The sequence below is a fragment of the Acinonyx jubatus genome, chromosome A3 (assembly GCF_027475565.1).
Source record: "Acinonyx jubatus isolate Ajub_Pintada_27869175 chromosome A3, VMU_Ajub_asm_v1.0, whole genome shotgun sequence".
NCBI classification, from domain to species: domain Eukaryota; kingdom Metazoa; phylum Chordata; class Mammalia; order Carnivora; family Felidae; genus Acinonyx; species Acinonyx jubatus.
The window spans coordinates 129,268,303-129,282,898 of NC_069388.1; the positions used below are offsets into that span (position 1 = coordinate 129,268,303).

The 14,596-nt window shown below is 54.0% G+C and overlaps 1 protein-coding gene across 11 annotated transcripts in view; it reads right to left on the reverse strand.

Moving 5' to 3' along the window:
* Positions 1-10,604: 10,604 nt before the first annotated feature.
* Positions 10,605-14,596, reverse strand: part of LPIN1 (lipin 1) — a 129,822-nt gene continuing 125,830 nt past the window's right edge. For all 11 annotated transcript variants that reach the window (XM_053201226.1, XM_053201224.1, XM_027077929.2 and 8 more), the window contains one exon: positions 10,605-12,432. In XM_053201226.1, coding sequence (XP_053057201.1) covers positions 12,273-12,432 — 160 coding nt within the window. In that variant the 3' untranslated portion in view covers positions 10,605-12,272. The remainder of the gene's footprint in view (positions 12,433-14,596) is intronic.

A 14,596-nucleotide genomic window follows, 5' to 3' on the forward strand; every position in this document is an offset into this window, starting at 1 on the left:
ACTCATGAACCCCAAGATCATGACCTGAGCTGAATTCGGATGCTTATCTGACTGGGCCACTCAGGCGCCCCTGGGCATCAGTGATTTTTTTAAAAACCCCTTCATATTAATTTTAATGTACAACCAAGGTTAAGAATCCCTGCTAGTGAGATCTAGAAGGTTCTCTACTCCTAATACCCCCCCACCAGCATCAGCTACAGCTGTTTTCTGATGGTAGGACACAGCTGCTGCCTCCCCTCAGGACCAGTGAGACTCGAGGCCCACAGAGAGAGTCCGGTAAACTCTGCCTCTCCACCAAGAATCTCCGCTTCGTGTAAAACTCGTAAGGTTTATTCTCGAAGATTCCTGGCCAAAATGCACCAAAAATGTATCAGTTACCACCCCCACTCAATCCCTCAATTGTAATATAGATACACATGGAGAGCTAACAGGCATGTAGGACGTAGAAGCTGGGAAGGAAATCACAGAAGCAGCTAGAATAAAGGAGAGCAGGAATGGAGAGCACCTCTGGACCAGAGGCCAGCTGAGACTCTCTGCCTATTTCTCCTCAGGTGTGAAGATGCCAGGGCCACTCCATCAGGCTTGGGCTGAGACGTCGAGGGAGAAGAGAACAGAGGCCTGAGGGCCCCACACAGGCCTTCAGGGCTGTGCCCCAGGGGGGACTCTAAGAGGGTCCAACACTTGCTCAACCCAGAAGTGAGACCTGTCCTGGCTCAGGGGAGGCCTCACTAAGCATACCCGCCCTTCCTCTTCCTGTGAAAAGGCAGCCAGGCATGACGGCGGTGCAGGGAAAGGGCGGAAAGCAGCTTTGAGAGAGGAGCCATCTTGGAACTCACCAGAATGGAACTTCTCTGGCAGGACCCGTGTCTGAATCTCTCCTGACCACCTTGTTGGAGACAACAAAGTTATGTCCAACCCGGACACCTTACCTGCTGCTTCCTGCCACCAGGTGGGGGTTCCTCAGGGGTCAACTACATGGCATGTCTCCAGCTGACGCTACAGCTGCCCCATCGGTGCCCTTGGCTGGTCCCGGGCACCTAGGTCCTATGATGGCTACTTGGGAGTTGTGCCGGATTCCCCCTGGGCTCCCCTCTGCGGCTGCTCCTTTGCCCCATGTCACTGCCCAGGTTTGGGCCCTCAACCTTGCCCATCCGAGCTGCCCCAACAATCTCCATGAAGTCTCCCTGACGGCCCGACCCTGGGTCCACACCCACCTCCGGAGTGAGATTTCTAACTCACCGCCCAACCCAGTGCCCCTCCTGCCCCGGCCTGACCCCGCTGGCTGCAGCCACCTCCAGGCAGGCCTCCATGGCACCCCACACCTCTCCTCTGACCATTGTCTGCTCATGGCTGCTTCCAGCTCACCACAGGACACCTCCCTGCCGCTCCCCAGCTGGAAAAGGTCCAGTCATCACTCCAGACTCCGTACAGGCACCCCCCGCCAACCCCAGAGAAGGTCTTCCTCTCCCCTAATAACACCCACTGTATCCCCACCCCCGGATGAACTTGACCCTCCCTCCCTGGTCCCCTCCCAGGGCACATTTCTGTCACAGTACCTGCCGGGCACGGTACCTGCCTGTCACGGTCCCCTCCCAGGGCACATTTCTGTCACGGTACCTGCCCCACAACAGCACACGATTTCTTTAGATGTCCTTCTTCCGCTGGCCACGAGCTCCTGACATTTCATTGGTCACACAGTAGGTCTTCAGTGTGTTTTATCCCTTCAAATGCTTTTTTTTTTTTTCCTCCAAAGTCCTAGCCCTGCAGTATAAGACACTACTCAGCCACAACGGTGATCATTTCAGACACACTCACTCCAGACATAACGCAGCTTATGAATAAATGGATTGGTACTCTCAAAACTGGCCACTAGATGGAATAAAAGGGATTGTCCTTGGAGAGACTGACTAGTGAGGAAGGCTGGTCCCTTAGAAAACACTCAAGAATGGAGAACAGGAGAGGCAAGGTCCTGGTCTGTTCCTCTCGCTAGTTCCTTTCTCCTCCTCTTCCTTCTTTCCTTCTCCTCTTTCCCATTGTTCTTTGGTTCCCTTTTCAATCTATTCTGTCGGCATCCTTATCCTTCTATAATTTTCACTCGACTTTTTTTCCAACCAAAATAATATAGTCACATCGTGCTAAAAGTCAACGAGCAGTAACAGGAAGACACAGCACAAAATCTAACCCTGCCTGCCCCCCCCCCGCCTTAGCCCCACCCCACACACCCCCCCCCCAACCCTCTCCTCTCCTCGGAGTTTGGCTATTTATTCTGCTGTTTGCGTATAGATTTCTAAATGATATGAATATGCTGTCCTATTTTGATTAGTCCAACTTAGATACTATGCACTAACTTCCAGTAGATTTTCCCATCCCCCCAAACTCCTAATTACACATTTTTAATGTCTATAACTTCTGACTTCTTCTGGGGCTGATAGCTCCAATTTTTTTTATTGAGCATCATCTTTTCAAAGTAGTGCTAACACCTCCCTCTCCCCCCGCAACATGGTACCCAAGAAAGCTTCCCAGAAGCATTCTGCATGTTGTCAAACACATACGTCCTTTTTTCCCTCCTTTTAAAAACGAAAAAAAAAAAAAACACCCCGTAAAACTCAGGCTGAAGCACACTGACCCTCCCCGTCGCCAGCCCCCCCCCTGAGGCTGCTGGGCCACCGTGTCCCTCTCCCATGAGAATCTTCCTTCACCTGCCCCCTCGCCCCGCGTTCCGGGTGGGCATGCTGGCTGCTGTCACAAATAAGCCTCTGAATCTCCGAGGTTATCACCATGGAAACGTATTTCTCACCCCACAGCATCCATTTCCATATCTGGCATCCTGACAGCCACACAGTGATTCAGGGACCCAGGTGTCTTTGATCTGGTGGCTCTGCCCTAGAGACCCTGACTTCCCGTTGATGGATGGAGAGGAGAATGTCAAAAAGGCACACCCATTTTTTTTTTTTTTAACTGCTTTGGCCCAGAGGCGATCACATCCCCATTGCCAAGATGTAGTGCGGCATGACCCCACCGAGAGGTGGGGCTGGGGCTGGGCAGCTGAGTCCCTGGGAGGGAGTCACTCTTCCACCACAACTCCACAGGAAAGCGGGACTCTGATGAGGGCAGCTGGCCACCTCGGCCACACTCCTGAGTCTCAGGGTCTCCAAACTCCCTGTCCCTGCCCCATTTTCACCGGAAGCCCCAGACCAATGAACGTTTCTGCCAGGGTATTATACACCAAACCTTCAGCAAGCACACGAGTGTCCTCTTCCTTTGCGTTGTTATGCTGTTGTCGTACATCGGAGGCAAACAAAGAACAGAATACAACTCCTTTAGTCCCGTGACCCAAACACCATGCCCTCAGCTCAGCTGATGGGTCCGATCGGTAGGTTTCAGGTACCCTGGCAAATCTTCCAGCTCAGCCAGGAAGAGGGTGCCTCTGGCAAGAGCTTCATCATATATGCCTCAATCTCCCCACCCAAGCATGATGGGTCCTTGATGGTATTTCTGAGCTGAAAGGCCCAGATCGGTCGGCGAGAGGAAGAGGGTCTGGTTTACATCTGTTTCTGGCCCAAACAGGAAGTGCTTACCCCCATCTTATGAAACACGTTAGCTTTTTTAAGAAGCAGTGAGTGCTCCGTGGCACACACAGTGGTTTGACCCTGAGGGACACTGTGGCAGCTGCCTCAAGTCTCTCCACGGCCTGGTCCCTGCTCTTGTCCTCTTGTTGCCGTCAGCTCAGCCAGAAGGGACGTTGGAGCCTCTCCTGCGTGGACAATCCCGGAGGCTGGCTCGTGTGATGGGACACGGTGGGACGACTGCCCTGATCTTTGCACACTTCACCTCGGCCATCCTTACGCCCCCCATTCTGGGGGGGGGGGGGGAACGAAGCCTGATGATGCTTGAACTTGCACTGGACTTGGAGACCTGAGTTCCAGCTCTGCCTTTTCCGAGTCAGAGGCCCTCCAACCGTCTCTCTGAACTTCAGTTTTCTCCTCAATAAAGAGGAGTGTGTGACGGCAAAAAGTGGTCTGAAATAGCAATGATTAATAAAGCTCAGAGGTGTGCCAGATCTCCCAGTAGCTAAAGCACACACCCCACTGTATTATGCCGTTATTTGCTTCGTGGCAACCCCGTAGGACCAGCAGGAAACACGACGATCTCCCACTTCACAGATGAGAAAAGCAATACCCAGGTAGGACACTGGAGGCCACGAGGAGAGACTGCAAACGGAATAGGAGACAGTCCAGATCGTCTCAAATCAACCTTTCTGGGAACGTACAAGGTGCCAGGCGCTGCGTCAGTTGCTTTGCAACAAAATACAAGAGCGTGACCTTATACGGGGCTCAGGGTTGACCGGGGATGACGCAGGACAACTGGACAATCCCCATTCCCTGGCCCGGCCAGGCCTGGCTCAGCGAGTGTGGATGCGCTGAATGAGGTGCCACTCTGCGGCCAACCAGAGGGCCTCGTGGGGGCCAGTTTGCAAGAGAGCCTGGGGAAGGGGATGCCAGGCCCAAGACGTGCTCGAGACGCGCGGCGAGGAGAGGCGGCCGGCCAGTCGCCAGAGAACGTTCAGTGCTCCGCAAACTGCGATGACACGCTTCGGGTGCGTTCGTGTAAATACAGTCCACGGGCACGCCGGTGGAGGGCTCAGGGCCCGCTTCACTGAACATGTGAACAAGCATCTCAACCGTGTGTAAACTGGCTCCGAACAGCCATGCTTTACTCACGTGCCTGGATGAGACGCTCCCCCAGACACGTAGGGACACGCTGTTTCGACGTTTGCCCTTTTCATAGCTCATGTCTTCATCCGTTGTCCGTGGACAGCTCCAGACCACGCCTTACGTCCGGATTTCCATTTTTATACATTGGCTGAGGACTTAACTCTGTCAAGATGTTACCAATCGCCAGGTGCTGCCGCTGCTGCGGGAGAGGAAGCCAGGACTCCTGTGAAGCGCGAGTCGAAGCCATTGTCCTCTCCTCTTCCTCCATGGGGATGGCAAGGGCACCTCAGGAAGGGTACTTCAGGACGCCCCAGGTCTGGAGCTTTCTCATCGGCCCGGTGTTGCAGGGGGTGGGTGGTGTGGTAGCTCAGGTGGGACAGAGGAGACCCAAGGTCCCACTATCTCAAAGTGTCAAGGTAAGATCCCTCCCCCAACCTTTTCTCCAGGTGCTGAGTCGATCGGGACAGACACTGGGGCACTGGGGAGCGGACCGGGTCCCCTGCTGCAGCTCCTGCCAGGCCAGCGTCCCCAGTCCCCAGAGAAAGCCACCTGGCATCCCAGGGTCCCCCTTAACTCCGTGCAAAGGCTCTCACCTGACCATCCCAACTTGCTCCCAAAGCAAACAAAACCATATTTCCAAGTTCCAAAATAGCTTTGGCCCTCTAGAAGCAGAACCGGCCGCCCTGAAGGGTGTAGGTGCACGCTGAGACCATAGGAGGCTCCACATTGTTAGAGTGACCACACACAAGCAGGTTTAGAAGCGGCCGTCCCAGGGTCTCCGCTCAGCGGCCCCTTCTTCCTCCCCACGAAGGGGCAGGTCTGGGTGGCGGGATTCCTGAGCCTCTGCCCATGGGACGAGCGCAGGCCAGCCGTGCCCAGAAGCAGGAAGCGGGCTCTCTCCCTTTCCAAGGTGCTCAGGCACTGGAGGAGGCTCTTGCACCGGGGAAAAGACTACTTGGGAAGCCCCCCACCTCCAGGGAGCCCGAGAGGGGAGGCATTCTCCAGCTTTGAGGGTGAAGAGAGATTTAAAAGCTTCAACTTAGCTTCAGGCAACTTCAGGAACTCCCATCGCTTTGGACAGCAAAGCTGACCCACGCGTGCTCATTTGAGTCGGCTCACGCTCCATCAGTCAGAATCTTGGAGAAGGGTGAGGGGCGCCCCACACCCAATCCCCAAGCGTGCTGATGCTTGAAGCACACAAAATGATGGCAGTAATGTCCACACGGAGCTCTTGTGGCACGTCAGAGAAAGTCAGGACAATGGAGTCTGGGCGGTTCAATCCAAGCCAGTGCTACATTTGTCCCGGGACAGGATTTACCGAAGCCCCCCACCCCCCCCACCGTGCTTGATGTAAGAATGTCTAACAGTTCACTGGCCGCCAGCGTAGACGGAAATATGTGATAAGAACTTTCCAACTGCTGTATTTGGTGGAAGTCAGTGTCAACAAAGATTTGAATGGTGATCTACCATGCTCAAGAGTCGAAAGACTCAAGATGACAAATGAAATATCAAAAAGAAACACAAATGCCTCTCTTAAAAGCCCGAATCCAACATCATTCCGCTAGGTTCGATTTTCCATGATACGACACTCATGTTGATTTGTGTTACGGCTGTAGTTTAGCTGCACACCATTTTAACTGCATTTTGGTTTTATTGTTACATACGAGCTACGGTTTTACGTTTGTACCTATCTATGTCAAATTACACAAAAATAATACAGTTTGTTGCAACGTGTTGAAGATGACCGAGTTATTTGGAGAGAAAAAAAAAAGTACTGTCTGGGGGTCTGTCCGCTTAGCACCCCCTCTAATCCTAAGAAATGCATCTATTCAGATACCACAAACTGAGTTCTGTGCAAAATCAGACGAGAACGTTACCGTAGAAGACACGACCTCCATCAATCATCGTGTTTTGTGCACTGCGTGAACACGAGAACACAAACTTTTGTCCAGAACTAAGTCTCTCTCAATAAATCAGAGGTTAACCACCTCACTGAGTCAGCAAGCGCTGTTTATTTTTAGGATATCCCTGAAATATGCATCCAGAAGACAAAGAACAAAAACAAAACTATCAAGCCTGTCTGGAAGGAAAAATACGAAGTTCTCAAAGTGAACGTGTGACTTGCGAACCATAGAAACCATTTCTTCTTAGCTTGGCTCTGTCATCCGTCTCGGAAAAGGATGTTTTTACAATCAGAGCAGAAATATGACTGGCCCTCCTGCATTTACATTTCTTTGTTGCAAAATGAATGTAACTTGTTCAGATTCCAGCAGCGGAGAAAGCAGCAGAAGTGGTGGTTACTTTCCAAAGTGAAACTTAAAACCACAATCTCCGGGGCACAAAAGGCAGAGTGAGTCACCGGAAGAGGCCACTTGCTTGCAAAACTCATTAAAGGCAATGCAGGGCTGAATGGACTTCCTGCAGCAGTGAAAAGAGAGCTGGCATCAGGACAGCCCCTCCAGGCTCCCACCATTTGGGGGAGGAAGGGAGCCATCAGCAAATCTGGGCACGGCCAGGGTCTGCTGTTCACACGCACCCGGCGGCCCGGGGCCGGCTCGGCAGGCGGAGTCCCCTGCCTGCCACCAGCAGCCCACAGAGATGCCGGGGAAGGTGGCTGAGCCTCAAAGGGTTACCGCAACACCTTGTGACTCACTCGAGCCCCCATACTGGGTTTCCAGGGGCCACTCTCCTGCAGGTGGTCCCTTCTGCCACTCTGGCCAGGCCAGGTTGGTGCATTACACAAGCAGCCCACCCCCCCCCCCCCACCCCGGGAAAGGATCTGCTCCTCAGCTGCGTCCTCCGGAACTTGAGCACGCATCAGAACCCTGGGACGGACTCACTAGCACGGGACGTGGGACCCACGCCCTTGGTGTGGTTCAGTGGGTCTAGGGTAGGGCCCAAGAACTTGCATTTCTGACAAGCCTCCCGGTGCTGGAGCTGCAGGCTTTAAGAACCGCGGATCTACGCGGTCCTTGGACCCAGACAACAGTCAGCCACAAACCGCTCCCTCCTCGGAGCTGGTTGGTGATGTCTGACCTTGGGCTGTGCCGACCGGAGGCACCTCGGTGCCTGAACATTCCCCATGGGGCACTCCCCCCCCTCCCCACAGGCCGTCAACACACCTGGCTGGTCTCCAAGACAAGCACCAGCCGGAGGAGCCTTTGTCAAAGCCGCCGGGATCAGGTTTTGAAAGGCTGTGCTTCCAAAGCAAACCTGATTGTGCCCCCAGGTGGCCATACGGGGCCTGCTGACTTCCATCAGGTCACGTTCAGGCTTCCTGTGGACACCAAGCCTTCCCGCCCGAGCACGGGGGCCTCACCACCAATTTTGGTTGTCACCGGAGTGTGAAAAGGGATCCGAAGCAGGAGGGAGACGTTAATGGTGTTTTAAGCACTTCTGTTCAGGGCAGGGGCGGGGGATGCCCTCCTCTCCACCACCCGCCCCCCCCACCCCAGGCCCACGGAAGCAGGGCAGTACGGCTCCCACTCAGCGCCCCCCCTGGTCTGAAGACAAAGTACAGACGTACAAAGGGAGGAAGAGGAATGAGTGCCGGGTGACAGGACACAGCTCCTGGAACAGCCGGTTCAAAGGACGCTCCTGCTGCGAGGAGATTCAGACTCCAGTGGTTTTTCATTTTGACGCGGCCTGCCTACCTTCCCTCCACGACTGTTCTCCCGTCCCAGCGATGCACCAGGGGCCTCACGCATGACCTTTCGTAGGAAAGGGCACTTTGAGGCCTCACGTGGGTGGGCACTGCCCCCCACCCCATGTCAATGTCCCTCCCGCTCGGGTTGAAAAGGGCGATGGGCCTGGGCGGGTGTGTCGATTTCGAACTGACAAGATACAAAGTATTTTAAATCTTCCAGGTGATTACAGCTGAGACCCTGGGAAAATTCAAGCGGCTGCACGAGCTTTTCCAGCACATGTGTGACAGCCGCCTGCATACCGACAGAATGGCCTAGGGGTGTATCACTGAGGGAAGAGTGGCCCAGGGCGGGAGCAGGTGGGGGGCCACCGGGCCCAAAGACTCCAGTTCACGCTGATTTTGATTCCACGCGATAAGAGAGCCTACACAGTCTGAAATCAGTGGTGGAAATCAATCAGTGATGTTCCGGGGCACGAGAGGGCTTGTTGTGTTTTTAAGATACACAAGCATTAGCCCGAAGACGCCCGGATGGCCCGCTTGGCTCTCGCTTCATGAGAAGCTCAGGGGGGCGCCGGGGATCCATCTTTTACCCATGTGGGGACCAAAACTCGTAAACATTTGTCCCCAAACACCCGGGCTGATCCAGGCAAATCGGCGGGCTGTCTCAGGCATGCCAACGATGCGCAAAATCCAATCAGGAAAAACGACGGCGTTCAAGGGATCTGGGTCAACTAGTCAAGGGCTCGGCCTGACTCATTCAAAATGAAAAACGAATCGGGTATACCACAGACGAGCGTCCAAATTGAGGACGGTGAATGCGGGCAAGGGAACATGTATAGTCTATACATTTGTTTTCTGTATATTATTAGCGTTTTGACATCTTAAAACCCCTCCTGGGGGAGAGACCGGCTTAGCCACTTCCGAGAGGTAGCAAGGGGCCCAGGCAGAGCCTGCCTGTAACGTGCAAACTAACCCACCCACAGCCCGCCCCCCTCTATCTGGTCTATGCACCCAGAAGTTAATGTTCTTCCACCTTAAATATCCCAGCATCTGCTTGTGTTGAGCATCAGTTACGGGCCGGGCCGGGAAAGATGTGCATATGCAACATTTAACCGAGCCCACCCGGCTCTCGAGCCCCCTCCACGAGTCCCCTCCACCAGGGTAGAGCGAGCCCCAGACACCGGCCCCTCCCCTCTACTCCCTCCCAAGTGCACACGGAGGCTCAGTATTGCACCAAAGGCATCAGAAAAGACTGGCTCTTTTATTCCAAATATTGAGCAGTTCATCACCTCAAAGATTTTTTTTTTTTTTGAGAATAAAATATGCTTGATCTCACACACTAGAAAGTCAGCAACTTAATAACTTACCAGAAAACTCTTTAAAATTCACACGCCTGACTTTCCGAGGAGTCTCTCATCCGTCTCATTTATTACGTTTTCTAGCTTTGCATTCAGCACAACACAGCGGAGCATCACAGGGGTTTTATGGTGGTACCAGCATGTACAGATACAGACCCAAGTTTGTGGAGAAAATACATTTAAAGTGGGAATCTAAGCCTAACACTAAAGAGGGAGCTCCCTCTGAAGGTGTAGCCATCCCTCCGTGCACCAGGTATATAGTTTTCTATACACCGGGTATATATATTCTCCCTCGTCACACGGGATGATCATCTGATGACGCCGCTAGGGAGGGATTCATCTCCACAGGGCAACCTTGAAATGTGTGCTGCAAATCCAGCATTCCAGCACGTGACCCCAGGGTTGCCGGGTGATGGTTGTGTGAATATGGATAAACACACACACACACACACACACACACACACACACACACACACGTGTGCGGCCGTATACAAATCCCATCTTCGGAACCCGCGAGGGGCCACGCCCTGAACTTGACGCACATCCGAGCGTGCGACCTTCTGGAAGCCATGCTCTGTTCCGGAGTGAGGTGGGGGGTGGAGGTATAAGGTGCATCAAAATCAGGAACACAGAGTTGCGTGCTCTCCTACCTAGAGAATGACTACAGCGGGTCATCCTGATGAAGGGCGCACGGGACGGCACGACGTGTGATACGCTACGTGTCCTCAAAGCCCAATCCCTCCCAGCACAAGGGACAAACTACGTCAGCCTCCGCAGGCCCACGACCTTACACGTGGTTCACGACACTTCAAGCTCACCCCAAGATACCCTCATGACGGAATTCACGTAGCTTCGAGAGGTCACTAATGAACAAGCCTGGAGCAGTTAAGGCAGAACAATTTTTAATTATTTTTAAAAGGGAATCTGCACATGCACGTTCACGTCGCTAGGCAAATCTGGGATCCACAACACGCACGTGTTTGCCTTTCTCTGCACGGCCACTCAAACCGTTCAGTAAAGGCACCCCTTGCTAACAGAGCCCCCCCGGTCACAATGAAGGCCACACGCCTGGATTTTCTTTCACAGAAAGAGTAAAATGTCATTCAGCTGTTGCCTTTTCTGCCCCCTAGGACTCTAACAATATGCGATTTAAATAGGAAAGCACTTCAGTCATTGGAGTAAAACACTCTTTAAAAAAATAATACTTCAAAAAGTAAAGCAAAATCTTTTACCAAAATAATTCTTTCACTTTTCCAACTGTTCTCTCCACAAGCCAATTTCACAAACAGGGAATGGAATTCTCTTCCGCCGGCTTAAAGAATGTCACTCAAATTATTATTTATCCCCTTGCCCTTAATTCGAGGGGGAAAAGTGAAGGAAAATGTATTACCCAGAAATTCCAAAAGAAGGTCAGTGTCGGGAGACATACAGAATAAGGCTCTTTGGATGGCCTAACCTCTACATCTTTTTAATATATTAACGACAGTTATAATAGGAGGGATATGGCTAAAATGCTCATAACAATAACCCAGTCAGAGTGAAGTAATAAATAACCGTGCCTACAAAGAACATAACTTCTTGGAACTATTTTCGTAAAACTACCTCGCTTCTTTTGAGAGCTCCCAACAGAACTCCCCATCGTTACCGTGTGGCACGAGCTCAGTTCAAGTCCACGTCCACGGCACCGCCCGGCTGGATAGAGGCTGCTGGCAGGGAGTCGAGCGGATGGAAAGCACTGCCCTAGTAACGTCTACTGTCATCCGAACTTAAGGCGCTACAAAGTTACAGACAGCTGGACAAAGCACATTCTAAATAAAACGTCTGCCGCAGGTGCATTAAGGCATAAATATTCCAGCCTCGGGCCACGAAACTGAGGAGGCGGGGACCGGGGGGGGGGAAGATACCCATGACCTAGATTACCTTTCACCAAAAGAACCCCAGAACTCTTCAGCTAACAATCAGACCCGTCGGCAAATACTGCAGGGGGACCCCGCGGGCCAAGCCAGCAGGGTGAGGGCGGAGACCCCGCAGAGCCAGGGACCCTCAGCCCTCCCGGCACGAGCAGGAGGTGTGGCACACAGGCCACCAACGGACACGTGCCCCTCTTCTACCGAAGTCCTGCGCATCTGGTGTTCCCCAGCCGAACTGTCATCGGCAGGGAGCCCCCCCCCCCGCCCCCCCAGGCAGCCACCTGTGCCACATGGCCCGTCAGCCCATAACGAGCTGCTGCGGGAGCGGGCGGGACCGGACGGGACCGGACAACGTTGCCACTGGCTTTCAGCCATGACCGAGGCATACCTCCCACGCTTTAAACGCACCTGATCCCCCCCCCCCCCCCCCCACCAAGCCTGCAAAGCACTCCCTTCACACTTCACTCAGAAACGCCAACCCCGGGGCACCAGGAAGGGGGAGAGACGCCCCTCCGATTTCTCTGCTCTTAAGCAAACGACGGCACGTCAGGCTCCTGGGCTCCTGCTCCACGGCTCCCAAAACCTATCCTTTAATCGGGGGCGCCGGGTCTTCACATGACGTCAGGAGGCTGCTTGGGACGTTTTATGCGGAGGAAGAATGAACATCCTGGTTTTCAAAAGGTGGCGGTGGCTCTCTCCAAAAGGTGAAATTACTGAAAGTATCCGAGCAGGGGAAGTCCGAAGAGTGGCTTCTTTTCAGCAACGGGAAGACGTGGTCAACCACTTCGCAGAGTCGCACGTACCTGGAAGGAAAACGGACAGCGTCACTGCCCCCGCCGGACACCCAGCCGAGGGGACACCTGCCTGTACCCCGTGTGGGGCCTGGAAGTTAGGAGACATCCACCAACCCGGGGACACAAGCCACCTGCTTAACACTATGGCAGTTGTTCTAGAACAGTTCCTCACCAATTAACAGGCAATCAGTGAGTATGGCAAGAGGCGGGGAGAAGGCCCCCTGGGCAAGGCGGGTGGAACCGGACTTGGCAAGAAGGACAGAAGAAGGGGGACACGCGGGAATCAGCGTGGAGCTCACGGACGAGCACAGGGAGAAGAACCTCAGATAAAGCCCGTCTTTGGGGCATCAAACAGAGACCACTGCCATTGTGCAAGGAAAAGAGCCTGGGCCTTGGGTCGAGGGGACACAGACGTGACCTGCAGCTCTGCTGAGTGACCCTGGGCAAATGGCTTCATCCTTCTAAGCCGTAACTTCCTCAACCGAAAGGGAAAGGAAAAGAAATCTGCCCCAGTGTTCGCATGAGAATTAAATAAAATACCAAATGTGACAATAAAATAATGCACATTCAGCGCTCGAGGAATTTCTTCAACATACGTTATTAACATTAGGAAATAATCAGCCCTCGCTAATCATCAGCCTTAGGGAAAAAGCCTTAGCTAGCATGAGGGACAAGAGACGTGGGATCTCCTCCCACCTTATTTGCTGTGCAACCTTAGGCAAGTGTCTTGCCCTCTCTGGGCCTCAGGCCCTTCATCTTTACAGAATATGGAGTTGGGGCTAGATCAGTGTTTCTCAACATTCCCTGCAATAGTCTCCCACGCCATTTTGTGTGTATTCTCAAGACGCCGCGTGTTAGTCTCTGTGGCCTATGCTACAAAAAGGACGTTGCTACACTGAATATGCATTTTCAGACCTCCGGGCGCCTCCAACTAGAAACTCCGACAGGCCCAGACCTCTCCGCACCTCCCCAGAGTCCTCCCCGGCAGTCACTGGGTCCCCCTCCGGTTCCAATTTTCTAAAAACCAAAATGGGCTTTCGACACAAACTCCGAGAATTCGCATGTTCTCAGGCGTCAAATAACTTATTCCATAAGGACAAGAGTGTGTGTTTAATAAAGGACCCCCGAAGGGCTTATGCGGAAACTCGTGCTTGCACAGAATCTCCCCTAATGAGCGAGAATGATGCGTTTCCTGGGGAGCGAAACAGATTTTTAAAACGCCTCCGGGCTTTAAGACCCATTTGAGCTCTGTGGCTGTGGGAGACGCCTCCCCCCCCCCGCCCCCCCCCCCCCCCGCCCCGGAACAGCCCCTCGGTGGCAGGCCTCAGATCCAAACTGTGGAGTGCTCCGGGTGCAGGCTGGGCCCGTCTGCGCTCAGCTGGCACTCTACCCCGGGCCCCGCGGACCGGCAAGGCTCCATCAGAAGGCGGCTCAGGGGTTTCTCAGGGACAGTGTCCCGGGACCCGAGGTGACGGCCCCAAGTTCAGTGCCAGAGACAGGAAGGAGAGGTGCTCCCGTACAGGGAGGGCTGCGGCCCCCGCCCAGCGTGGGATGACGATGGACAGAGTCCCTCCCGCGCAGCCGTCCACCCTGGGCCGAGAGACTCAGCGAATGTGACAACCTCACAGGCCTCCGGGGCGAACCCTCCTCCCACGCCCCCTTGTGACGGACCTGCTACGTGCAGCGTCCCATCAGTTCAAGTTGTTGGTGACTCTGAAAACGAGACTTCTTCTTAGACCTTCTCCAGACCAGGAAACCCTTGCACATGGAGGGCGCTGTGCTGGGGAACATGGGAGACGGGAGAGAGACCCAGGTGGGTGCTGTCGGGGCCAGGCCGAGCGCGGCGGGCAGAGAGACCCTGCACGGCTGGTGGGGAGGAGGCAGTCCGTCCCCACTCTCGTCCCACCAGTCGCCAGTCGCCAGTCGGGAGGCAGCCTCACGTTCCAAGGACGGAGGAGGCCCCTGGCTCCATTGTCCTTTCTCCCCACATGTCTTGCGAACTGCCTAGAAGCAGGCACAACTGGGGGAGGCAGCTGAGGGGGGGCCGGCCCCAGGGCTCCCTCCAGCCTGAAGCTGACCCCTGTTTGGGCTCCACGAAGCCTGAGCAGGTAAAAGGATCATCTTGGAAGTAAAAATGTGCTCTGGGGGGAACCTAAATCTCTCCTCTAACCTA